Source organism: Ziziphus jujuba, chromosome 7 (genome assembly GCF_031755915.1).
Source record: "Ziziphus jujuba cultivar Dongzao chromosome 7, ASM3175591v1".
In the NCBI taxonomy this organism is placed as follows: domain Eukaryota; kingdom Viridiplantae; phylum Streptophyta; class Magnoliopsida; order Rosales; family Rhamnaceae; genus Ziziphus; species Ziziphus jujuba.
In genome coordinates, this window is record NC_083385.1 from 3888678 (window position 1) to 3915887 (window position 27210).

The 27210-nt window shown below is 33.0% G+C and overlaps 5 protein-coding genes and 1 long non-coding RNA gene across 10 annotated transcripts; 5 read left to right on the forward strand and 1 right to left on the reverse strand.

Moving 5' to 3' along the window:
* The first annotated feature begins 38 nt into the window (after positions 1 to 38).
* LOC107435695 (probable protein S-acyltransferase 14) lies at positions 39 to 3948 on the forward strand. Its single transcript, XM_016047323.4, has 7 exons — positions 39 to 684; positions 1115 to 1334; positions 1432 to 1523; positions 2553 to 2676; positions 2753 to 2838; positions 3121 to 3186; positions 3348 to 3948. Exons 1-7 carry the CDS (start codon positions 475 to 477, stop codon positions 3471 to 3473), a joined length of 924 nt encoding a protein of 307 aa, XP_015902809.1. The 5' UTR covers positions 39 to 474; the 3' UTR covers positions 3474 to 3948.
* Positions 3949 to 4552: 604 nt separating this feature from the next.
* On the forward strand, positions 4553 to 7378 carry LOC107435682 (uncharacterized). Of its 5 annotated transcripts, none has more exons than XM_048479202.2 (7): positions 4553 to 4683; positions 5094 to 5466; positions 5582 to 5742; positions 5822 to 5902; positions 6340 to 6415; positions 6497 to 6589; positions 6846 to 7335. In XM_048479202.2, exons 2-7 carry the CDS (start codon positions 5112 to 5114, stop codon positions 7004 to 7006), a joined length of 927 nt encoding a protein of 308 aa, XP_048335159.1. In that variant the 5' UTR covers positions 4553 to 4683; positions 5094 to 5111; the 3' UTR covers positions 7007 to 7335. The 5 variants fall into 5 exon arrangements, with proteins under 5 accessions (XP_048335159.1, XP_015902793.2, XP_015902792.2 ...); XM_016047307.4 differs by having other exon boundaries at positions 4575 to 4731; XM_016047306.4 differs by lacking the exon at positions 4553 to 4683 and adding an exon at positions 4771 to 4903 and having other exon boundaries at positions 6846 to 7378.
* A 5032-nt stretch (positions 7379 to 12410) lies between these two features.
* LOC107435679 (uncharacterized) lies at positions 12411 to 13175 on the forward strand. Its single transcript, XM_016047304.4, has 2 exons — positions 12411 to 12467; positions 12579 to 13175. Exons 1-2 carry the CDS (start codon positions 12411 to 12413, stop codon positions 13173 to 13175), a joined length of 654 nt encoding a protein of 217 aa, XP_015902790.4.
* Positions 13176 to 14145: 970 nt separating this feature from the next.
* Positions 14146 to 15422, reverse strand: LOC107423604 (uncharacterized). The gene is made up of 2 exons (XM_025076799.3): positions 15288 to 15422; positions 14146 to 15122 (listed from the first exon to the last, which is right to left on the reverse strand). Exons 1-2 carry the CDS (start codon positions 15345 to 15347, stop codon positions 14508 to 14510), a joined length of 675 nt encoding a protein of 224 aa, XP_024932567.3. The 5' UTR covers positions 15348 to 15422; the 3' UTR covers positions 14146 to 14507.
* Positions 15423 to 19955: 4533 nt separating this feature from the next.
* Positions 19956 to 22162, forward strand: LOC107435684 (pentatricopeptide repeat-containing protein At2g45350, chloroplastic). The gene has a single exon (XM_016047311.4). The coding sequence runs from the start codon at positions 20064 to 20066 to the stop codon at positions 21975 to 21977; it is 1914 nt and encodes a 637-aa protein (XP_015902797.3). The 5' UTR covers positions 19956 to 20063; the 3' UTR covers positions 21978 to 22162.
* A 1256-nt stretch (positions 22163 to 23418) lies between these two features.
* On the forward strand, positions 23419 to 25591 carry LOC112492614 (uncharacterized). The gene is made up of 2 exons (XR_009639712.1): positions 23419 to 23638; positions 24860 to 25591. It is a non-coding gene; the product is annotated as an uncharacterized LOC112492614 (long non-coding RNA).
* Positions 25592 to 27210: the final 1619 nt, after the last annotated feature.

The window sequence follows — 27210 nt, forward strand, 5'->3', positions numbered from 1 at the left end:
CTTAGTTAGCCCAAATCCCTTTAAAATTAATCCCAAAAAAAAAAAAAAAAAAAAAAAAACACAAAAGTCTTTTTAATTTTATTATAATTTTAATTAATTACATGTCAAAATATTTCTGTGGAAAAATATTTTCTCAGACCACGTCTTCTTCCATCTGTAACAGCATGGATTCAACGATACACCCCATTTTAGAATGCCCAATCCCATAAACCCTAGATTCACAAAAATCTCTTCCCTGGAATTCAGAGCAAACCCAGAAAGCAAGCAACCTTTTTTATTTTTTGGGTTTTTTTTTTAAAAAATATATATATATATATATATTATATTTTCCAAAGAAATTTTGATGTTTTAATATTGCTTTGTGAGCTTAGGCCTCCTCAATTATACCAGCTGATTCATCAAATCAGTGTCTGGTTCGAGAGATCCAGGAAAACGAAAAGCTCGTCAAACAGTGATTTTGGTTTTCCTTTGAGTATGCATAGATCTGGAGCTGCAATGGCTTGGAACGTCTTCAAGTTTTGCACAGCTTTGCGGGGTCTGGGCTCGATCATGATCTTACTGGTTCTTGGGGTCGTCGGCGTCACCTACTACGCCGTCGTTTTGACCAATTATGGCCCGGCTTTATACGATGGTGGCCTTGATTCCGTCATTGCTCTTGCCGTCTTGATCTTGTTTCATTGCTTGGTAAGTTTCCTCATAGCTATTTGTTTTCTTTTTTGTTTTTGATTTTCAGTTTAATGGGGTTAGGGTTCTTTGGTCTTTAGAATATTTGCTTCATCTCACCTGCTGTTTAGGTTGTAAATTGCAATTTCTGCCTATAATACTTTACAAAAATGTCTGTTTCTAAACATTTCTTCTTCAATTTTAAGATCTATTTTGAGAATATTTGGATTGAAGTTACATTCTTAGGTTCTTCTGCAGTGCCACTTTTGGTCAATTGTTGAGGACTTCTTTTTTCTAGGAAATATTTCTTAAATCGAAAGGAAATTTTGGGCGTCTGTGAGTTGAGATTCATAGAAGGAAGAGGGATTCTTGGATTTTGGTAGATTTTAATGTTTTCTGCATAGGACAAACTAATGCTAAATATTGGAACCATTTGCTATGGTTGTTGCAGTTGGTAATGCTATTATGGAGCTACTTTTCTGTTGTGTTAACCGATCCGGGTAGTGTACCACCTAACTGGAGGCCTGCTATTGATGAAGAGAGAGGGGAAGCCGACCCATTGAATGGATCGGAGTTCAGTGGTTTGCAGCCTGACCAATCTAATCAAAGAATCCGGTATTGTCGGAAATGCAACCAGCTGAAACCCCCTCGTTGCCATCATTGCTCTGTTTGTGAGTCATAATTTTGAAGTTTTATCTTGTTTTCTTTTAATTGTAGATGTTTGTTTTTCTAACGAGAGAATAAAGGTGGAATGATATTCTGTTTCAGGTGGTCGCTGTGTGCTGAAAATGGACCACCATTGTGTATGGGTTGTTAACTGTGTAGGTGCATTAAATTACAAGTACTTCCTTCTTTTCTTGGTAAGATAGTTTTTGCTGTTTAAGTTGAAAGATATAAATATATTGACAATTTATTTCTTCTGGTTTGCCTAATGCTCCAATCCCCAGATATTCTGTTCTTCAAGTCTTTCTTGAATGCTTAACCTCTGTTTGTGTATTGATTTGCCTGATTTTATGTGGTCATTTTATGTATTGCTTGCTATAAATTACTGGACTTAGTAGCATAAAAATATCTTGATTTGGTTTGATTACAAGGACTATTTTACTGAAATGCAAATAGCTTTCTACTTTCTAAGAATGTTAAAAAGATAATGAATTGTTTTGTTGGATTAAGCATTGGATATGATAAATCTTAAGGTTGCAAAGAGGATATTTGCCAAAAGAAACTTACACCTAATCGTGGGCATGCAAGGGGGAATCCTAGGTTCATTATAAGACCTTCGAGCAAATGTTAGTGGGCCTTTCTTTCCTTTGGTTAACTGCAGAACAAACTTATCTTTGTTAGAAACATGGACTGACGCTAACTATGTTTCTAGGGAATTATTTTCCCTTGGGAATGGTTTATTCATATAATAGTGGAGGATGTATTGTAACCTAGTTTTTCCTCGAAAACTTTTATTTTGTGTTTATGTCACAGAATATTTTTGAATGTCAAAAGAAGAATATAGAGTATGAGGAGGCCTGAGATGTTATCTTGTTCAACAAATTACAAGTTTTAAATTCCTAGGTGGCAAATGTTTATGCTCCATATATCCATCTCACGCAATAATCTTGAAAGTGGTTGCCCATGTGTATGGTTGATAGAGGAGAATATAGTTTTTCCAGTTTTAAAGGGGCTCGTGTTCTCAAAACTGGGATCTTTGTTAATTTCCACAAATTAATAATTTTATTTCTACTAGGAGGGGAAATTACCTTGCTATGCTCTTCAACATTTATGTTTGTGTTGGGAGTTTGTATTTTCTTTTGGGTGTTAAGTTTTTGTTATCTCCTCATATCATAAGCTTAAAACCTTAAAGACTAATTTTCTTCTTTCACTAAATCTCAATGCAGTTCTACACATTTCTTGAGACAAGTCTAGTGACTTTGTCATTACTTCCACATTTTATAGCGTTTTTCAGTGATGGAGAAATACCTGGAACTCCTGGGACCCTTGCCACTACATTTCTTGCCTTTGGTAATATCCGATTAGCTATTTTTCCAACTTCTGGTTGCATCTGTATTTTGTTTAACCCTTGTGCTTTTATCTGCAGTTTTGAATCTCGCATTTGCATTGAGTGTTATGGGGTTCTTGATCATGCATATATCATTGGTAGCAGCAAATACCACAACTATTGAGGTAATATTTCTTGCTTACCTTAATGTGTCTGTTTTTTGAACTAATAAGCCATCTCAAGGCCAGCCAAATCTTAATCCTAAACTTATAAAACTAAGAGAAACTAACCCAAATCTCTCCCCAAGTCACCAATACAAGTGGGCCTGTATTACTTAATAAAAAGTTAACCAATATTCATATATTTTGGCATATGTCATGCATCCTGCTTTATGACCATACAATGCCCTTGCTTGTGAGTGAGTATGTTGCATTTTGAATTGGGTGCTTATCTTATTATGTGATCAGGCTTATGAGAAGAAAACAACCCCAAAATGGCGCTATGACCTGGGTCGAAAGAAGAACTTTGAGCAGGTGAATAGACTAGAAGCATCGCAACTTTCATTTTCTTCAATAGTTTTCATTGCTTGGATATTTCTCTGGTCTGTTTCTTTATGTTTGCTTGTGCCATGCTTCTGGTGGGATTGATTGCATTCATAACCATTAAACTATAATTTTGTATATGCATTTGTCAGGTGTTTGGGACAGACAAGCTGTATTGGTTCATCCCCGCATATTCAGAAGAAGATTTGCGGAGGATGCCAGCGCTTCAGGGTCTTGAATATCCATCAAAGCCTGATTTTGATTCGCAGGAGTTCTGAGAACCATCAGTACGTCATGTCTGAAAGATACAAATTTTCCCTGTAACAATAGATTGGGGGCCCCATAACACGTTCCTTTACCGCCATTACTGATCCAACAGCTTACTACACTCGTCATTCATTCCCACGGGCATCTTCTTGTAAACAAATGGTGGAGAGAGGGGGGGAGAGAGAGAGAGAGAGAGAGAGAGAGAGAGGAGGGGGGGGGGGGGGGGTAGTGTACAAGCATGCAACAAGAGGAAGATGTGATAGGTTGCAAAGTAGCGGGGATGGATTGACAGTGGGGATGGATTGATAGGTTGGTGTTACTTTCATGTTTATATATATATATATATATATATATATATGTAGGGAACTTGGTCCCTCTAAGATGGAAATGCAACCTTTTTATCATGTGGTGGTATACTGATTTTCCTGTAGATTTGTGCTTGATGTGAATGGGCAATATAGAATCTATCACAACCAGTTTTCTTCATCTATCACTTCAACTGAGTTACTTTGCAATTACCCTTCTCCTTATGGTATATATAGTTCCGAATTTCATCCTTACAGTAAAAGTTTGTACCATTTCATCAGGATTTTTGGGCTCAATATATATATTTTTTTTTCATAGAATCTACATACACAAATGGATCCTCTTTGGGACAAATAAGTTATTTGAATAACTTAGCAAGAAAATAATATAGAAGAGATGAGTAATAATAATAGTAAAAACTCAAAAGTCCTATATTTTACTTCCTTCTGATAGTTTTAACTTCAAATTTCATTCATTACAAAATCACAGCTAGCGGATGCAATTTTTTTTTTTTTCTTGGCCAGAAGTATATTTTCTTTCAATTTTTCATTGAATTGGCTCGCGACCCTGGTAGGCAGAAAAACAATAAAGAAAAATATGATGACTCAAAAAAGAAAAAGAAAAATTAAAAATGAGTGAAACAAGATTTTATTTATTTATTTTTATTTGCTGAAAATAAGTGAAATAAGATTGAACATTCTACTTTTCGTTTTTATAACTCTTTTGGATGCAATGGAACTGACATTGGACTTTTTAAAAATAACAAAGATAAAAATAAAAATAGAACATTCTAGCTTTGGCGAAGAAAATTGAAGTTGGGTACGTGTCGTGGTCTGGCTCTTTCTACATCTCAACCATTCATAGGACAATTGCTGTATAAGGTGCCCGCCAAACAGAAGCTTGTAGCGCATTCAGGTTCCTTCTCATATTCAGTCTGATTTGCGAATATTTTTTTCCTCGCAGGTTAGCGCTCTCTTTCCTTGGAATTAGGCAAAGGTTTTAATTATCTATTATTTTCTCGGCATTCAAACAGCTTTAAAACAGAACTTGATCACTTTTTATTGATTCGATGATTATCTGTGAAAATCTATCTCGTTTAACAAATACCGAAATGACCAAGATGATGAATCATTTGGTGAATTCTCATTTACTCGTTTTCTTATTTTGTAGAAAAAGGATCTTCTCTTTTATTTTTTGGTTTGCATTTTCTGTGTGCTTAATTAATTCTGTAGCTTTTAAACTCTATTAGAAAATGAACTTTGGATTACTTCATCATATTGGGTTTCTCTTTGTTTTTGTTTGTTATTATAAATTATTTTTCAAAGGTGTCAAGCACGGACAATATGCAGAGGGAAAGAGAGAGGGAAGACGATTTTTTTCATTCCGATGAGCCGCTAGCTAGTTTCGATGGGTTTGGTGGCTTTGGTTCCAGAAGTATGTTCTCTAGCCCTTTTGGTGGGAGGGATCCCTTTAACGATCCCTTCTTCTCTCGCCCATTTGGTACTGCTTCTAGTCACACTCATACTATGGAGACGGGTACGGAAAAGGGTATTGTAATAGAGGAACTGAATTCCGATGAAGAGGAACTGGAACAGGAAGATAGAGGCCAGGCCCCTGGGGATGAGAAAATTTATAGTCGAAAGTATTCCGGATCAAGCAAAGAACCATCTGTTGAGCATCCAGATGATGTTGGAGATGGTAATTGAACTTGTATATTTTATTGTTATATGTTCACCTTATGCGCCAGGTTTCTATATATATATAGATATTGAATTGGTTTACTAGTCTCTTACTATTTATGATGTGGATGAAGCAGAGAGGAAAAGCAAGAATGTGACCTCTCAGAATGAACCAAACAAGGCCAAAGGGGAACAGCACCAGAATCGTAGCTATAGTTTTTGCAAAGTCACTTATGGTGGTGTTGATGGAGCATATTACACCTCCACAAGAACTAGAAGGGGAGGTGGTGATGGGGTGAGTAACAGCTTCACTTTGTGGCAATTCACTTGGTACTGGCTTTATTAATCTAGCTTGTCATTGTGATTTTGATCAGATGATTGTCGAGGAGACCAAAGAAGCAGATAAAACAACATGTCAAGCAACACATAAAATCTCAAGAGGAATTCACGATAAGGTAACTTTTATTGGTTTGTTTGATGGCATTGATGCACTAGTCATAAGCATGCCTAAATACTTTCTCCAAACTATGGTTGTTTAGGATTACCCTTTTTATGATTTGATGACCCAGATAATTTTTGAATGGTCGATCCTCTGATTTACTCTTTGAAAGTAGTGTTAGTTGCAACCATGGAGTGAATTAACACTGGTGTTGTCCTGAATGAATAACATAAAATCAATAGTCTACCATTTGGCTTGCAATGTTCATGTCTGATGCCGCTGAATCGTACGTTTTGTACAGTGATTCAGTAGAGCAATGAAGTTTATTGTTTCCTCTCTGGTGGTTTATTCGATCTATCTCAACTCTAACGTGCAAGTATCATGGAAGGAAACAAAATTTAAAGTAGCCAAGCAACTTTTCTTGGGATTGATATGATTGCATTTCTTTTGTAGGGTCATTCTGTCACAAGGAAGCTTAAATCTGATGGTAAGGTGGATACATTGCAAACTTTACACAATCTAAATGAAGGTTGGTTCATGCTGTCCATTGCGATTACAGAATATAAAATTATACGCAGCAATTAAATTTACGATGATATTCTTTTACCAGATGAGCTTGCTGGTTTTGAAGATGCGTGGAATTGTAATGTCGAAGGACAATTACCTGGCTGGAAAGCTGGATCCGGTACACATGATTTTGCAGGTAGAATGTCTGATTGTAGATATGGTCATGGTTCTATTTCCACCTCCCCAATTCTAATTTTCTCTTTGTAACTCTTTTTAAGTATAGTTCTTTTCTACTTAGAAACCTGGGAAGAATTTATTTTGATTAAGACTTTGCTGTATAAAGGAGTTGCTTTTGACATATTGCAGTTGTTACAGTTGATAAGCTAGTATTCTAGGAAAGCTCTGGGATTATACTAGTAATCTAATTGAAAAACATTACTCTGAAAATGCAGGTTCTAGCAGCAGCGAACACAGGGGAGGGACAAGCTGGGGGAGTTGGCTGCTTCCAGCAACAAAGCAAGCTGAAAAGACCAGAGGAGCGGGAGCAGAAGATCAAGCCAGAACCAGCGGTGGTGGAATAGGGAAAAAAGTTGTTAGAATTAATATAGAATAATCATTGAAATGTGTCGCAATTAGTAGTAATGAGATCTGGATTGGTACTATTGCCACCCCAATTAAAAAAAAAAAAAAAAAAAGGAACTCTGGATTGATTTAAAGTCATTGGTAAAAATTAATATATGGAGAAGTACTAATGTCCTACATTGGTATTATTGCCCAATTGAGTAATGAGATCTGGGTTGGATACGAAGTCTCTGGTGAAAATTGATATTGAACACAGCTTGTCATCCTACGTGGTACTAATATCCGATAAAGTAATGGCATGTATACTTATTTGTTTGACACCTTTATAAAGTCAGAGTGCTCGAGGAAAGTTTAATTTCATTTCTCCTCTTTGGTTAGAATTAATAACACAGAGAGCTTTTCATCTTGCATGGTACTAATGTCCAGTTGAGTAATGACATGTGTACCTATTGTTTGATACCTGTATAAAGTGGCCAAGGGAGTTTCCCTTCTACGTGCCCATTTCTCTCTCTCTCTCGCTGCTAAATCAATTTTGATTTTATAATGGTACAGAGTCGGAGAACAAAACAATGATAATTCAAAATCAAACCAATTTTGTTTTGTTTTAATGGAAGGGAAAAAGCAGCGTAGTGCGATGAGGTCTTGTACAGGAAACGATGATAAAAGCAAGCGAATCGCAATCATAAGCTCTCACAGAGCACTTCCATGGCTTCTTCAGCGAAAGATGCTGCTCCCCTCTGATTCTCCAACTATGTACTGTTCTTCCCTTTTTCAATCAGATTATTTTTACATTTTCGTTTTCTTACATTCATTATTTTCCAATTAAGTGGGGTTGGCTCTTTTTTCCCCTTCAATCATATCCAAGTGCTGATTATTTTTTTTTATAAATTTTTTGTGATGATGATGTGTTAGGATATTGAATTGTTGTCATCTTTTAATTTCCATCCAAGAATGCCATTTCTCAGTGCCTGATGTTGATTACTATAATTATGACAATTACATTTTGGCAGAAGTTTTGTGATGCGATAACTTTCGTTTTGGATAATAGTTCATTTGATTTAGAGATAAATTGCCTGCTCTGGTTTTCATAATTGATAAAGAAATAAGTTCCAGTTGAGTTATATTAGGATTTTAATTCCTCTACTTTGAATTCATAAATAGAGATGAGTCTCACTCATAACAAAATATCCGGGTTGGATTGGTATTTTAGCAGTTTGCAATTTACACTTTTTTTTTTTTCTTTTCATTTTGAGCCCGAAATGCTCATTTTAAATTGATGAATTTTCTGTATTAACATACGACTGACAATGTTCTTTTACTCAATTACCTTTTACAGCTTGGTGTTGGCTTCCTTTCCTACAAGCTTGGTGATAGTAACAGTAGAAGATAAGATCATTGTAATTATTGTAAACCATATAAACAATAATTTTAATAAAATAAGTACGATTTTTTTTATGGGTGTTTTTGGGCAAAGAGAAATGCCTGGGCATTGACCGAGGTGCTCTTCCCCCCCAGTTTGCGTCTTTGTGGAAGGTGTTTCTCTCTTCTTTCTGTCTCTCTCATTTATTTTCTTTCCCTTTCTATTTTTCCTTCTTCAATTTCTCTTTGTTTCTGTTTCTGCATTTCCTTCTCCTCTTTCTCTTTTGCTTTTTCTCTCCTGCCTATCTTTCTCCATTTTGGTTTTCTTCACTTTTTCTTTTCTTTTTTTTTTTTTTTTGGTTATATCTCTTTATTTTTTCTCACTGCTTTTTCTTTATGCTTTTTATTTCCATTTATTTCTCTATTTTCTTTCACAACACCCGCTACTTCCTTTATGGTTTTCTTCTCTGTTTCTATTTTTAGCTTTCTCTTACTGCTTTTTTTTTCTCTTGCACTTTTTCTTTCTATTTATATCTTCGTAATTACTCTATGCTTTATCTGTAGTTTGCTTTCAAAGTGAAGTTACTGTCATAGGTAAATTATTTATTCCACATGCTATATATATAAATGCCTGGTTTCTTTTTAAAAAACTAAATATTAATATACTTTATTAGAACTATAAACTAAATATTAATATACTTTATTAGAACTATACTACTGATCATAGTCTATATACAAAATAAGGGGAAAAAAAAAACTTTTATACAACAGAAAAAAAAGTAAACAAATAAGAAATTAGTAAAGATCACATGAATACATATATATATATATATATATATAATCAATAAAAGAGAAAATACTAAACAGTTAATTCTTCAACAAAAAAGAAACTCCCTAAAAACATGGAATATAATAAATAAAAAAATCAAAACACAATTAAGAAAAAGTATAAAAGTACTTTTTTTGGAAGAAGCATAAAACAATTTCTTTTTTTTTTCTTTTTTTTTGAAGAAAAAAAAACTAGAATAAGAAATTGAAAGAACAAGTTAAGAAAACTAGAACCAGCTAAAGTAAAAAACTTACAAAATTTTGATTTTGTTCTAAATTAATATCGCTATATTTTAATCTATATTATTATTATTATTATTATTATAAGAAAATTAAAAAATTAAAAAAAAAAGAAGAAAAAAACTAGTCAACCAGCTTTAAGTAAGAAATTTATAAAATTTTGATATTGTTCAAATTAGTATTATTAGTGTTGGTAGTTTTAAATATACCTTTATTAAAATTGTTCGTTTAATATTATTAAGAAACTTTTATTAGATTTGTTATTGTAATAATTATTAAAAAAAACTAAAAGGCTAAAACAAAATTTATAAATGAATACATTATATCATAAACTTAAAATAAATAGGAAAACAAATTCTACTTTTTTTTAAATAAAAAAAAATTTACCTTAAAAAAAAACACTTACTGAATAAAAGACTTACTATTTTACCAAAACTAAAGAAGGATAAAAGAAGTTAAATAAAATAGAAAACAAAAAGGCATTTTATAGCTTGTGGGATAAATGAAATGAAGATAGAAGAGAGAAAAGTAGAGAGATGAAGATAGTTAGGGCGGGAGATCTTTCTTTCCTTTTTTTTTTTTTTTTTTTTTCCCCCCCTCGGGAGTAAGGAAATAGTGTATTTCATTTCATTAATTTGTAAATTCAGTTGCAATAATTAACATTATTTCATTTCATTTTGTCATTATTTCTAACATCACTATTAACAAGCAAGTAAATTAGCACTTTCTATCAAAGCAAGCATCAAAATAGCACTTAATTTTCTACGGGGTCTCACATACGAGCGGTTATGAACTCAAAAAAAAAAAAAAAAAAAAAAAAAAAAAGTTATAAAACTCCGAAGATGATGATGAATTTGAAGTTGAACGACCACTAAATTACGGATATTCGTGCATTGCCAAAGCCTACCCTGGAGTTTCAGTATGTGCTCGCTTGAAAATCTGTTTGAAGTTTGAACAAATAGGTTCTTTATAAAAATTTTCTATATGCAGAGAAGGCCATGGTGCGGTTTAGTTAGTAAGTACACATTGATAGCTCCCGTCATAAGATGCACATCTCTAATTTCCAATCTTTGATAAAAACTAGGAAAATATTTTTTGTATTAGATTTAAATGTATATCAAAATACAATGTAAACAAATAAGGCACGAGAAGCCAAATATATTAATAAAAACTAATATTTTAATGAGGGTAGGCTCTGATTCTCAATGCAAATGAATGCAGAGCAGCGTGATCAGTCTTAGATCTCTGTGTCGGTTCTTGGTAGTCTGCAAATTAAAGCACCTTTGCTTTTTATATTGTTATCTTAGTACCTCGTCTTTTAGCTACAATACCTGAATTTATTAACATGTCTTATTTTTTCTATCCTCTTCTCCATCAAAATTTTAATATGAATTTCCTGCTTTTATCCTGTATTTCTCAATCAAAAATCACATCTTTAGAATCGATGTCTGTAAGAAATTTATATATATATATATATATATATAGATAGATACATAGGTGTTGTAGCAGAAGAAATTAGTAGTAGATGCATAGGAGTAAGGTAATTAATCAAACTTTAAGGTCTTTCTGCCTAAGTTAGCTGCAAAAACTTTTAATGCATGTACACACTAATGTTCAGGGAGCCGAGGACATAACAGCTAATATGTGATTAATATAGGGTGCCATAGGACAAGAAATATGAGTAATTTATACGAACAAGTGTTTGCTTTTAATTGTTGCTACTACAAATTAAACAGCTAAAGTGGTATAGATATAATATTTAAGGAGGTCATGATGGACTTGTATATTAATTATATATCAATTTTATTTGTCAAGGGACAAAAGGCTTGTGGTGGGGGTGGGGTGGTGTTGTTGGGAGCAAATTCTCATAAGGGACAAGTAGGTGACATGTCGGATGCATGCTTTTCAACCCTAGTTTACTTGATTTTTATAGCAAATTAATGCTCTTAGAGGCCTTGGAATCGAATAGCTTTAGTTATAAAACTTTAGTGGTGCTAGCTCTCGGAGACAGCCATGGCTTAAGGGCTTTCATTCTTTCCATTTTCTTTTCAGATGAGAATCCATTCATACATTGATTTTCTGGTCAAGATGCATGAACAGGTTTTGCAGTCTGGTTGTGCAAAAAACCAAGAAAATATTGATGGTTTTGAGTTTGGTGGCATATGGAATATGTTCCATGCATGAATACTATCTAATTCAGTCAACGACAAACAAAAGCTTTTTATTTATATTTTCCCTGGACATTGGTTTCCACCATCTTTTCATGCATGCTTGTACATCAAGAAATGATTATAAGAAACTAAAACTATATTATTTATTCAATATATATAATATATGACATATATAATTTATTCAATATATATAATATATGACATTGTATATTTTGTGCATATGTCAAACGCATTAGTTGGGTTTCAAATTAGTTTGAACTAACTTGCTAATCTGTATATTTCTTGAAAAGATTTGCATTTACAACTCGAGAAATATTACATTGTCGAATTACTTAAGAACAAGTATTTCAATGACAATTTCACGAATTTATCTTCTTTTCTTTAAAGGTTGTGCAAATTAATGACTATATAATCCATAAAATTAATTGAGTATAAAGTTAGAAACACAGTTGTCTGCATGAAAATAATTAATTACTCATATTGATCGAGCTATATTAGCAATATTAATTTCATTCCTTGCTTACAAGATAGCCTACTCGATCTCTTAATTTCTAAATGTAAAAAATTAAAAATAACAGACAATTTAATTCTATTTGCAATCTAGTACATTTTTTAATAAAGGTTTTTCAACGTTGCCAGTTGTCATGGAAGAATCTTTATTCAATAAAACCCTCCCTCAGTTACTCCCATTCCAAAACAATTTAATAAAATGAGCCCCCCTACCCTCCTCATTTTCCAAACAAATGCATATAAAAGCCAATGACTCTCCAACTCTCAGAATCAATGCTAAACTCTCTTTCCTCGGCGAATCAGAAACAGAGGAAATTGAACGAAAAAATGGCTGGTTGGTCTGCTGAGAATGCCACAAAAGCTTTCCTCAGAGCCTTGAAAATGGTAAGCCAATATTGAAAATATTTGTCAATGTATAAAATTCAAGAATTTTAGAGTCACCTAGCTAGTTAATAATTTCTTAATTGAATTTTGTGTTTTATTAACTTTTTGCAGGGAAAAGTTGGCAAAGAGCCTGATGTCGGAGAGTTCATATCAGCAATTGCAGCAGGCAACAATGCACAACTCATGGTGATGGTCTGTGCAGGCATTGCTGGATCAACGACCGCATTAGCATTAGTCGCTGCAGCGCATCAAACCGGAGGCCGTGTTGTCTGTATTCTACCAAGGCCAGACGGATTGCAGGCCTCCAAAATTGCACTTGGAAACTACTCCAACTCTGTTGAGTTTGTAACTGGGGAGGCCAAGACCCTACTGTTGGATGACTATAAAGAAGCAGATTTTGTGCTTATTGACTGTAATATTCACCACCCAAAAGAGGTTTTTCAAGCGGCAAAGAAAAGCTCAGAGCTTGATGGAGGTCTTGTTGTGGGTTACAATGCCCTTCACAGGGAATCTAATTGGCAGAGCGATCATGAATTGAAGGCACATTTTCTACCCATTGGAGAGGGCTTGCTGGTCACTAGAACTGGTAAGAGGCATGGTGGTGGTGGAAATAGAAGGGGTCATTGGGTGGTTAAAATAGATAAGTGCACTGGGGAAGAACATGTATTTAGGATTAGAGATCCACAAAAGAAATGGATTGAAGCTTGAGGGGTTGCTGTTAGATCTAAACAACCTTAATTTGGTCAACATTGTGGCTAGTTATGAAAAAGAAGTTAGGGGCTTGATTTTTTTGGTCTTAACTTCTAGCTGTTTTACCCCAAGTTGTAGATAAGAAAGTCATGTATTATCCATCTCTGGCTCTTTGATTTTTTGTTTTGAGTAGCCAAAGATGGTGTATGTAAATTTTCTATAAGACCATTATATGAATGATGTTTTACAATATATATATATATATATATATATATTTTTGGTGGCTTTTTCCCGAATGATGGTGCTCAAATTTTTTTCTAATTACCGATTAATATATACATATAACACTGCGAGTACGCGTTGAGATTCGATCTGCTTTTTGCCCCTTTTTTTTTTTTTTTTTTTTCATGATATAGATCGTGTGAAGTACCAAAGTGTAGCAATTGACTAAATACACAATAAATTACCCAAAAAAAAAAAAAAAACTAAATACACAATAAGATTGGATTTGTGGAGACTAGTATTATATTATATTATTATTTATATAATTCCCTCCCTGGATACACAGCCTCGTAAAGTGGATTGAACTGAAAATTTCCAAAATTAGTTCTTTTGGTTATAACGAAACCAGATTTTAGACTATAATTCAACCAGCCAAGATGAGATAATTTAACTATTAACATCTTCCCAACCATAAATACAACTTGATAAACATCCCCATATGCTAACCAATTGATCAATATTGATGCTTCTTCTTAGAAAAGATAGAATACTAATAGTGCATATTTATCAAGACAGACAACTCTTTTCTACAAGCACGCCCCAAAAAAAAAAAAAAAAAAAAAAGTATTATATATTGAGACAGGGAAACACTTTCTACTGGTGGATTACGAACCATTAATTAAGTTGCTTAATAGTAATTTGAACTTTAGGCTAATTCAGGCTTCAGAAGCTTATAGATTTTAATATGTAACATACAACTATATAATATATATATATATATACATATATTCCAGTTTATTGTGCAATATATTTACAAGTTATTCTTTGCTGATTTCTAGCTAACCCTCAGTTTAATCTTTCATTTGGATCTCCGAAACGTAAATGTAGAATTGTTAAAACCTGCTTCAAAATCATAAGATTCCGAAGCATGTCTAACAATCTTCCTTTTTTCTGATGAAATGAAGCACGGTATTAAAATCCAAACGAAGACCCAAAATTGCCTAAGAGAGAGAGAGAGAGCCAAAAAAAAAAGGAAAAAATAGAAATCCGAAACTCCTAATTTATCTAGCTGTACAACAAAAGGCAAAATTACGAGTCTGAACACTGAAACCGCACCATAGATTATTTTCACTTCCGGAAAACGTGTTCCTCGCCAGATTTTTGATCGATGTGCTTGATCCAACGGCTAGGACCTTTCTTTAATGCCACAGTCCCACTATTACTTCCTATATGAGCAATATCTAATCCTCTCCCAACAGGCAGAAACACCGATCTCACAACACGTGTCCCCCTCTCGAGAGCCCATTGCCATCTGAACCCCGAAACGTTTCGTTGCCATGCAGCATTTTTACATGCAAAAACCGCACCCTTGTGGCTCGCCTTAGCCAATCTCAGTACCCTTGCGAAATCCCTCCTCTTGCAATCCACCACCAGAAAATCCACTCCCACCAGCCCCCCCATCGTCGCCTCCACTTCCCCCACCGCTATCTCCGGCAGAGGTGGCGGCGGCGGCGACGACGATGAGCTCGCGTTTCGCATCGCCGATACGTATTCCAGCCTCGATCTTTCATCGGGGACGATGCACACGTGTCGTCCTCCTGTATTCCTCGCGGCCACAGCGAGACCGATGCTCGTGGCTATTGGACCTCCCTGAGTCCATGCTTCCACGATCAGCTTGGCGTTCCAACCCGCCGCCATGGCTGAGAGGAGCTCTGCAACTCCGAATTCTTTGAATTTCTCACACTGCAAAAAAAAAAAAAAAAAAAAAAAAAAAATCGTATAAAAGCCTAATTAAAATTAAGCAATTAATGGCAATTTAATCCATTGAAAAACCAAAAAAAAAAAGGAAAAGGAAAAGAGTGGAAGCTATAGGAGCAGAGAATGTTTGATAAAATAATGAGAACTTACTGATTTCACAGTTTCTATGTAGGCTTTAGAAGCCGTTTCTGGGGACCATATGAGCTTCATGGTCTTCTTCTTTCTCTCTTTTTGTTTTTTTTTTTTTTTTTTTTCTTTTTCTCTCTCTAAGTGGGTAGAGAGAGAGACGGGTAGTTTGTTGGGGACTGTGGGCGATTGAGCTGGTAGGATTGCCTATAAATGGTCTTTTTTTTTTTTTTTTTTTTTTTGAGAAAGAGAAATCCGTTTTTGCTACATTAGCGTTGACATTTTTGGGAGGGTCTCTGAATTAGAAAATGTATTAACATTGTTAAGATTCTTTTTTTCTAGGCCAGATAAGGAATTTAATTAATTATATATTATAATAATACTCTCTTTTGGCAGGATTCGGCAGCAAATGGCTTATCACTTGCAGTTATCATCTTTTTTTAGTCTGACTTTTGTTTACCACATCTCCTGCATCCCTCCTCATTCTTCTTCTTATGCAACCAAACAACTTCTACTGTAAGTTTCTTCTTAAAAACATGGATATTAGATCATATAAATTATATTGACTTTTAATTAATGATGTTTCAACTTTCAATATTTCTACTCATTAATATTCATTTAGTTTTAATTTTCTTAATTTCTCATTAGTCATTATATATCACCTTTTCCATAATACAACTTGTTTAAAATATAATTTTCCCCAAAAAACAAAAAAAAAAAACTTGTTTGAAATATAATAGCGGAGAAACAATTTAGCTAAAATAATAATAATAATAATAATAAAACTCATAATTTACATCATCCACGAGGACTTAATTTGTGTTTTTAATTTTAAAAGTGGAGATGAAAAATTTCAAACATTGAGTATAATTTTAGCTGTAGTTTTTATTCAAATTTCACCACTTGGCGTTGATCGAATAAATTTCTAGAAGACCCTATTTGATGATGGTGTCGTCTTTTAATGTGGATGTTAAATTGTGATTCCATTTTCTGCAAAAGAAGTTGTTTATTAATGATGTAGGACAAAACATAAACTGGGCTAGGATAAATTAATTAGGGGTACACATAGTGGAGAAGATTTACATAGATGTGAAAATATCATAATCATGATCATCGTCTAAATTAATTATAAATTTAATGACATAGGAAAAGCTACAGGAAAAAGATAAATATAAAAAAACAAAGACAAGTACAAGATAAAGAAAGAAAAGTAAGTAAAGAAACAAATAGTAAACAGCGGTTAGATTGATAATTTGGACATAAAAATTAGTTTTTGCACAAGTTGATTTGATCAAGGTCAACTTACAGATATTTCATCAAAAAAGGACGACGTACAGATTGTTGAACTTTATATCATACGGAAGCATAAAATTGAGCAACAAATGTTTTAATAAGCTAGTATTATTATTTTTATTTATTTTAAATAATGTCAACGATGTTTATAAATTATATACAGAAGTATACTAATAAGTGAAATGAAATGTGATGTATATCCATTTTTTTAATTAATTAAAAAAATGTGCTTTTCATTTATAAGAAAATGAATGAATTAATTTAAAAATAAAAAGTAATGATTTTATGTTCTCATCTTGGATTCGTACGGTAGTACTGAAGGCATGAAAAATCAATGGCATGGTCCTCTGATGCCAAAGTTGCCAACTTTTTCAAGTAATTGGGTTTAATTCTTAGTTCTATACGACTATTTGCTTCCATACACCTTGACTTTTTTTTTTTTTTTGGATATATTTTCTTTTTATTCGAGTTGTGTGGAATTTAAATTGAATTATAAAGCCACTTAAAAAGAAATAAATTAAATTATAAAGATGCAGTAAAATGTACAGTGGATGAGTTGACACTTGCAAGGTCTGCCATCTACGCATATCTGTAAACGTAGTTGAGGTGGTTCTACATGCACTGGTGAGCTTTAATGGCGTTACACTTTTATCAACGCCACTATCCCAATAATAACTCTAAATTAAGCCAGCTACGTTCTTGCTTTTTTACTTTGATAGTTTTTTTTTTTTTTTTGGATGAAATTTTTACTTTCATAGTTTATTTTCCCTTTATTTCTCATTTAAAATTATTTATAGAAAAAAATTAGTTAATTAATAATATCCATAATTTTGATAAGCTAATTGGTTGCTACATCAACGTCATACATAATTAATATATTTATTTTTCTTTGATGAACAGGTCAATTAATTTACGCAACGCTTCTCAAAAGGAAAAAGAAAACAAAAAGAAAATACCATTATTTTAAGTTAAGCAGATAATTACAACACCAGAATACGAATATATGAAATTGAAGTCGGTATGGTATTTTTATATTTCTACAAGTCTATCTCGTACTGATAATATCAATAACAGGCACATCGTACCGTACACTGTATTATGATCAAGTAGTAAGATACTTGAATTAACTAATATTTGTTTATTAATATATTGTTTAATTAGGATATAATTATAACGGGTAAAGTCAGCAATATTCTTTTGGGCAGCTAGTCTCATATATATATATATATAGAGAGAGAGAGAGAGCGAGAGAGAGAGAGAGAGAGAGAGAGAGAGATAGCATGGCCAAGTCTATCAAACATGGTCATTACCCAAAAAACAAAAGTCGATGAACGATGGTTAATTTCCATGTATATATAAAGAGACAAATTGCAGATTTAAGTTAATGTAAAACAGATCACAAAACTCATGAGTATGACTTATCTCCGGTCGATACCTGAAAACCCAAGCCTCTAGGAGGAAACATATATATATTTTTTATTTTTTTTACTTGACAATGAAAATAAAATGTCTCTTAATAATATATATATATATATATATATATACACACTGGTTATGTAATTGATCCTAATTTTGGTACATGCTTATGTCACTTACGTATGCCGCCTTTCTTAAGTGTACGGTGGTGATGGATTTGCCACCTCATAGTTATAAATTTATTGGAAAATACAGTTTAGATATTTAAAAAAGAAGTATATGATTTGTTGGAAACATATTATATATGACCTTATGTTATAAATATGCTAACGTGATGACTATTGAAAATTATCACTTATTTGGTTTAAATTTTTAATTGATAATTGATGTGTCATTCATAGTGCATATTATTTCAATATTTATAATTAATAACTCTCTTTGTATATGTTATATATATATATATATATATATTTGTCATGATAGGTCATGTCACTCATATTAGAGTGGTAATTAAACACCTAATGTTTGATTATTTGTAATTCTTGTAATATAATCATATGGTACATGCCCATATGGAAAAAAATTAAGTGGTTCAAGGGCAACTTAATTCTACATGATCTTTTTATAAATTATTGATACATGGTAAAAAAAAAAAAAAAAAAAAAAGGCAATTGATATAATTTTAAAATGATTAATATGTTTAAAATTTTAATTTTTTTATTATGTATTTGTCACGTGTCCAAAAATTTATGTAAAAATAGATAGTTTTATCTCTACTCACACATGGTACATCATAGCAGAATTGTATCAATATAGACTATGATATCTAGAGGAGATAAGGTATGTCTATTCTTTTTTCTTTTTTTCTTTCCTGAAGCAGTCAACCAGTGAGGCTTAAATTTAAAAGGTGACTTGCGTAACAAGATAACCTTGATTTATATATAATGTGTAATGTTTGATTAAAATAATTAATCATGACAACATGGAATTTAGCTATGAATGTTATGATGGGAGTGGAAGACTAATCGTTTTATGATAAGACCAGAGTTGGGTGTCATTTTGTCAAGTCCTAATAGTGTTGCAAACACCCACATCCTTTATATTTTCAAGCTGATAAAAATAGATTTTTGCTACTGCCAGCTCCATTTAGTAAAGTAATATTAGAGACATCAAATTCTGATTGAGAGAATTACGTACTTGATGAAAGATTTCGTAATGATAAAAGTCAAGGTTCATTGTAGAATTCTTATACAAGCTTCTGAAACACACAATGGTTTTCCAAAGCCTCTCTTTCGTCCATCATCCCAAAAAAAAAAAAAAAAAAAAAAAGAAAAGAAGGGAAACTGATAGAAGAAATTGAATGTATTGAAAACATGAAGGGGTTGTATTTTATTTATTTATTATTATTATTGTGGGAAAAATATGTATTTACTTTGAAAGTCAAAATACAAAGCATCCAAAAACAGCGGTTGTTGCATTCACTTACCTCATGCTTGACAGAAATAATTTCTCTGTAGCTTTCAAAATGAGCTAATCTATTATGTCTTCAGTATTTGGCATGTACCCAATTAAAATGATGGATAAAAAAATTGATCACCCAATTTTTTTAAATTACAACAAGCAGCTTAAGAAATTGTTATAATATAGATTGGAGATGATCAATTAGCATATTATATTAAATCAGAGAAATATTGAACAATATTTCATATTCAAGGCCTCCCTACAATTTTTAGAGCACTGATATCAGAATCTGGTGAAAAATCATTTTCATCTTACATATTAGTAAATAATAATACTTAAAATAAAATAAATCTTACACATTAGTAAGACTAAAATTTCCATGTTCTGCTTTAGTGAGAGACTAGAATGGGCCAAGCACAAGTTGTTTTTGGGCTAAAAGCTGAGGCCCAAATTTATATCTGGACCGTCATGTTTAGCCCAATAGTTCTTTTGTCCATTCATACATGCGTTATTTGCCATTCGGATAAAGTCTTTTATGAGCCGTTGAAGCAAAATCCAAAATAGGCGCAAAAATATCTTCGTCTTCATGAGCTCTGATTCAAGATTGTAAATTCCAGTAGCTAAATTTTGATGATTCTTTGCGTAAACGCAAACCAGCCATGGAACTCGATCCTCCAAACTCTCGGGCTTCTCAAAAAGTGCAAGACTCTAAACGACGTCAGTCAAATTCATGCGAGACTAATAACAACTGGGTTCATCAAGAACAATTCTTTGACCACCAAAATCATCCTCAGCTTCGTTTCTTCGCCTTATACACCTGTTGTTGAATTTGCTCGCTACCTGTTTTTTACACAGCATGCTTTTCGAAGGCGTCGAAAAGAAGAAGACCCATTTCTTTGGAATGCTGTGATCAAGTCCCATTCCCATGGTTGTGACCCAAAGCAAGCTTTGGTTATATTCTGTTTGATGCTTGAACTTGGGGTTCGCGTGGATAAGTTTTCGCTCTCGTTGGTTCTGAAAGCTTGCGGTCGAATGGGTTTAGTGAAGGAAGGATTACAGATTCATGGGTTGTTAAGGAAAATGGAAATTGGGAAGCATTTATATTTACAGAATAGTTTGATTGGGTGGTATCAAAGATGTGGGTATGTTGAATTTTCCAGGCAAGTGTTTGATAGAATGCCTAGGCGGGACTCTGTTTCTTACAACTCAATGATTGATGGGTATGTTAAGTGTGGAATGGTTGACTTGGCGCGTGAATTGTTTGACTCCATGCCGGAGGAGGAGAAGAATTCGATTTCTTGGAATTCAATGATTAGCGGGCATGCGCAGTCTGAGAATGAGCTCAAGTCTGCTTGGGAATTGTTCGAGGCAGCTCCTGAAAGAGACTTAGTTTCATGGAACACGATGATTGATGGGTGTGTAAAGCACGGGAAGTTAGAAGATGCCCATAATTTGTTTAATAGGATGCCAAAAAGGGATGTGATCAGTTGGGCTAACATGATCGATGGGTATGCAAAATTAGGTAGCATTGATGTAGCTAGGGGCTTCTTTGATGAAATGCCGGATAGAGATGTGGTTGCCTATAATGCCATGATTGCTGGCTATGTTCAGAATGGAAATTACACAGAAGCTTTAGGAATCTTCGAGCATATGCTAAAAAGTGAAATTTCACCTGACACTGCCACACTGTTGACTGTGCTTTCAGCTGTTGCCCAATTGGGACACCTTGAGAATGGGGTTGCTATACATTGCTATCTAGAGGAAAATGGGTTTCCTGTGGGTGGGAAACTTGGTGTCGCACTTATTGATATGTATGCCAAATGTGGCAGTTTAGAGAATGCTGAGATTGTATTTGAAAATATAGAGGAAGAAAGAAGTGTTGATCACTGGAATGCTATGATTGGCGGGCTGGCAATCCACGGTTTGGGTGAACTGGCTTTTGGTTTGCTCCTGGATATGGAGAGACTTTGCGTAGAGCCAGATGATATCACATTCATTGGAGTGCTTAATGCTTGTGGCCATGTTGGTTTGGTTAAGGAAGGTCTAATATGTTTTGAGCTCATGCGAAGAGTTCACAAGTTGGAGCCAAAAATGCAACACTATGGATGTGTTGTTGATATCCTTGGCCGTGCTGGGCTAATAGAAGAAGCCAGAAGATTTATCAATGGAATGCCTATTGAGCCAAATGATGTTGTTTGGAGGACTTTGCTGGGTGCCTGTAAGAATTATGAAAAATTCAGCATCGGAGAGCCGGTAGCCAAGAATCTCATTAGACAGGATTCTTGTAATTCGAGTGCTTATGTGCTTCTGTCTAATATGTATGCTGGCTTAAGCATGTGGGATGATGTTCGAAAGGTTAGGATGAAGATGAGAGAAAAGAACATAAAGAAATTTCCTGGTTGCAGTTGGATTGAACACGAGGGAATTGTTCATGAGTTTTTTGTGCGAGACAACTCTCATCCCCAAGTTAGGGAGATGCATTCCATGCTGAACGGCCTTTGGACGCCCAATTCTGAGGTCAGCGACTCTAGAGTTTATGGTTGAGTTGAACATGCCCAGCATTTATAGGGATTTGGCTTTAAAAAAGGCTTTGTCGCACGTTCTATCTTTTCCTTTTCAATCATTGGGCATTTTCTTATTGATGTATAGTTTCTTTCTTATGTAAACCAAGTCCAAGTGTAACTACCCACTTCTGTTTATTAGCAACAAAACATTTCTTATTTTATTAAGTTCTATAAGCTCTTCCTTCAAGTGGATTCAAATCAATGAATATCTACGTTCTAATTTCTAAAAGTCAAACACAGAAAATTGGACAAACTACCTATTGCATGATTTTTTATTATAACGTTCCGTTTTGATTGTTAGTTTTTGTTGGGGATCTCAAAGTATTTATTCTGCAAAATATAAATGGGCATATAACCCTTACTTTGGGTTCCGTTCTATTCTTTTTTTCTTTTTTCTTTATTATTAGAATTAATCTTTTTCCCTCTATCTCCTCATGAAATAATATTAATTAGGTGCCCAGCAAATGGAAGATGACAAAAAATTTTCACATGCACGCATCGCAAAACCAGCCATTCTGATGAAGTCTCCTATTTATGCGAGCCAATTTGTTCTACTTGGAGGAAAATAATATTTATCACATGCATAAATCAGTTTATTTATTTATTTATTTTTGGCTAAGTGAAAAAAAAAAAGAAAAAAAAAAAAAAGAAGAAGTTAAAGACAATAAATCAAATACATGGATAATACATGTTGAAGTTAGAGCTACTTTATATGCTGAAACCAGTTTGTCTATTTACTAGTTAAGCATTAAGACAGTGCCTCTAAACCACAAAATGATATTTCAGACTCTACTCGTCATAACATTCAACAAAAGGAGTCGTGAGCAAACCTGCCTTTAAACAACGATAAACTTTATCAAACAGATATATATATAAAAGTAGAAGCCCCCACAACTGTTTTTTTGCTAGTCTGACTCATAACTTATTTTATTACATGCCTATTTCTAGTATGCTAATTTTAATATACAAATTTTTTATTTTATTTGATAATTTATTTTCTTCCATTTAATTTCTTATATGATTTTATTAGTGTATTATTTAAATAATTTTTGGTGGGCTTATGTTTTCTTCTTTTTATTCTTTTTATTATTTTTTTTTTTTTTGGGGTAAAAATGGGGGATGGTGGAATTATGCTTATGCTAGTAAAGATCATTTATTCGATGTTAATATATATATATATTTTTTTTTGAAATAATATATTTGGCAATAGAACATATAAAATGGACTCCTTTTTTTTTTTTTTTTTTTTTTGAAACACATATTGGACTTTAAAAGAAAGAAAAAAAATTGTTATAAAATTTAAGAATCTACTACAAATGAAATAATGCGATTACTTAACGGCTGGTAAAAGGATCCTGCACAACGGTCATATTTTAAAATTCAAATCTTTTTTTTTTTTTTTTTTTGCCCTTTTTGGTAATTTTAACATTTCCCTTGTATATATGCACACAGTAGCCCTGTTCGAAAAACTTTACTTTCCCTCTCGTTTTTCAATTTAATCAGATAGTCCTCCAGTTTCTTTCGTCTCCATGGCTTCAAGCAGTTCGTAGCCCTCATTTTCCAGGTCTGTTTTCCATGCCAATTTCCTATGCTGGATGCTTGAGTTTGTTTCGGTGGTTCATCTGCGGCAACGAGTTCAGGGTTTGCATTTTATGATCAATCGTTGTATTTCTGCATTTCATATTTGAGGTTTTTATGTATTTCTGTATTGTATTTCGTATCTCTGTATTTCTGCATTGCATATTTGGGTGTTTCATGTGTAGCTGTGAGTTGAGAGTTTGAATTTCTGTATTGCATGTTTGGGTGTTTCATCTGTGGCTACGAGTTCTGGGTTTTTTATTTTATGATCATTCGGTGTGTTTCTGCGTTGCATATTTGTGGTTTTTATGCATCTATGTAATGTATTTCGTATTTCTTTGTTTCTGTATTGTATATTTGGGTGTTTCATGCGTAGCTGCGAGTTGAGGGTTTGAATTTCTGTATTGCGTGTTTGGGTTTTTTTACGAGTAAATTCATTTGACTTATTCGATTTCCAGTTGAGAATTTTTTTACTTTTCTGTTTGATTTTTTTTTTAATTAGATTTTTGGTTGGTAATGAGGGAAGAATGGTGATGAAAATGATGAAAAGCTGGGGATTGAGTGGGGTGCGTTATGCTGTGCCTTTCACTGTAACCTCCAACGGATCTGTACCATTTCTTTTGCGTGGGTAATCTTTCTGTCTATAATTACATCAAAGTTTTCTCCCTTTTTTTTTTCCTTCAAAAATAAAATTAGTTTTTGGTTGGTGCGGGAAATTGGTTTGAGTTATCAAGGTGGTTCAGACTTATCAATGAAAAAAATGAAAGAGTTTGATAAAGTTATGTATAAAAGAATATTGCAGCTGTCATTCTTTCTTTCTTTGGTGAAATTACACACTGTTTTTGTTTCCTTTACATTGAATGTTTTCTTTCCCTATAGTTTTAATTCAATAAAACATTTTGGTAATAATAGATAGCTGTCTGCGTTTGCATATTTGGTGGTTTTTAATTCTGTATTACATGGTTCTATTAGGTTGTGTTAGGATTAGAGGATTTTGGTTACGTTGTTTCTCATCAAAATGGAACAAATTTAGCTTCTTTTTCCCTCTATTTGCAATCCAATGCTTGCTTCGTTAGTTGTTGTTCACCGCCGTTTGTATTTCTTATGTGCTGGCATTTAATCTTCGCTTAGAATGGGTCTCTATTGTTTGCAATTTTTCTTCTGTTGCTAACCATGCATAATACTTATTCTCGCCTTGTTTTTCACATAAGAAAGTGGCATGTAGGACTTATCTAACATTTTAATCTTTTTTTTTTTTTTTTTTTTTGCCCTTTTCAATTGCAGGCTGACATAGCTGTATCATAATTTTCATCAATGACCTTTGAGACTAAAATCAACCTTGCCAAGCTTGAACACTTTGCAGTTAGTATTCAGGGAAAGAAGCAGCCATTAGTTATGTTGATGGAGTGGTGATTCAGAAGCTTTAGAGAGCCATAAGAGAGTGCAAAAAACTTCTAGAAGATGCAAGATCAGACCTGAGACATATTAAAACTTAAGCAAGGAAGAGGGGGGGGGGGGGTGTGGACCAATTTACTTCTAGGAGATTGAAGTCGTACACCTGACAACACCATGTCAGATTTTGATCCATCTTATGTGAAACAACAAGATGATTCTCCAATTCATTAATGTAATTTGATTGTGTGGCAGATATTATTAGTAATAAAAGATCAGATTTTTTGGGTTTGGGAAGAAGAGACGACCGGGATTGGCGTCTCTTCTTCTCTCTATTGTGGGTGTGTCCCTCTGTCTCTCTTACTTGCTTTCTTTTCCTCTTCAATTTCTGTCTACTTTCTGCTCTGCTTTTTCTTTTCTTTCTCTCTACTACTTTTTCCCTCTTGATTTTTCTCTCCGTTTTCTCTCTTTATTTCATCTCTCTGCTTCTTTATCTTCCACTTTCTCTCTTTGTTTTTTTTTTTTTTTTTCCTTCTCTACTTTCCTGTGTCTACTACTTCTGCTATCCGTTTAGTTTTCCTCTCTTCTTGTTAATGCTTTTTATCTCTCCATTTTCTTTTATTACATCTCTTTTCTACACTCTCAATTTAATTTCTCTTTGCATTTTCTAGTATCTTCTCAGTGACTTTGTTGTTTATGGAGTAAAAATAGTTTATTCTATGACTATAAATTTCATATTATGTAAAATTCCATTTTATGTCCTTGAAGTTAAAATACAATTTAAAAAAAAAAATACTATTTACTCTAATCAACCATACTTTTTATTTATATAAAAATACTTTTAACAAAAACTCTAAAAACGCAACTGATTTCTTTTTATGGAAAGAGGAAAGACCAAAAAAAAAAAAAAAAATCTTAATATGTATAAATAATATTTATTCCTTTCTAATAAAATCTATTCTTTATTCTTTTTAAAAAAAAAAAAAAGAATTACGTTTTATTGAAATAATTTTAATAAAAAAAGGCAAATTGATTTTTTTTTTTAATAGAAAAGGAGAAACAACAGAAAATGATCTTAAAAATATATAAATAATTTCTTTTATTTACTCTATAACTATTGAAAAAATAAAATGAAATCTATATATCTTATTCACTTTTTTCGTTAAAAAACTATGCTTTTCATTGTAAAAGTGAAACAGAAAATGATCATAAAATGAAACTCTCTTTTTTCTCTTCTTTTTTTTTTTTTTTTTTGTATTGAATCTTAAAAAGGAAACTAATATATATATAGAATAACAAATATAAAATATTTTTCTAAATATTAGGTTTTATGATATTTGTTTTGTTTTAAAAAGATAATATATTTTTATTTTATTGAAGTAATCAACATTATTTTATTTTTAATAAAAAAAGCTTTATGTTTATTAATAAAAGGTAAACAAATTTTACTTTAAAATAATTATTAACTTTAAGAATTTAATTTATTGGATTAAAAATTTTAAACTATTAAAGCAGTAAATTAGGAATCAAGGACATAAAATTGGAATTCTACAAAATTTGATATTTTGATAGTTTGAGGAGCAAACTATTTTGCCTTATGACAGTAGTGTCAGTGGGAGGGCAACTAGAACTTAGCAGAGAAACTAAAGAGAGAATTGTAGCAAGAGAATTGTAGCAGAGAAAATGTGAAAGAGAGAAGAAAGTGGACAGAGAGTAACTAAGCAATGCAAAAGCAGAGAAAAAGAATGGAGGAAAGTGAGAAAGAAAAATTAGGAGAGAAAGTAGGAAGGGGATGTAGAGAAGGTGGGGAGAGGATAAAAAGTAGAGAGAAATAGTGAGTAGGAAGCTTGGTAGTGAGAAAGTAAAAAGGATGCGGGGGTAGAGAAGCAGATAGAAAAGAATGTTGGGGAACGAAAGTAAAGAGAGACTAGGGAGGGTAAATAGAATAGAGAGAATAGGGAGGGGAGTTCTTTTTTTTTTTTTTTTTTGGTACAAGGAGTTCTTGTTAATATCTTTATATAGTTTATTATATAATCAATAGTTATGTTTCCCATTCGGTTCCATTTTACTTTATTTTTATTTCATAAAAAAACTTTAAAATTTATTGTGGATGGTTATAAATATAAAAGTTATGGACAAGTAAACTAAATCAAACTTGACTCCCAATTTTACGGATCGAAGAAACCAAGCAATTAGTTGCACTGTCACAGGCATTATCATAAACTACAAGTTAAAGACAATAA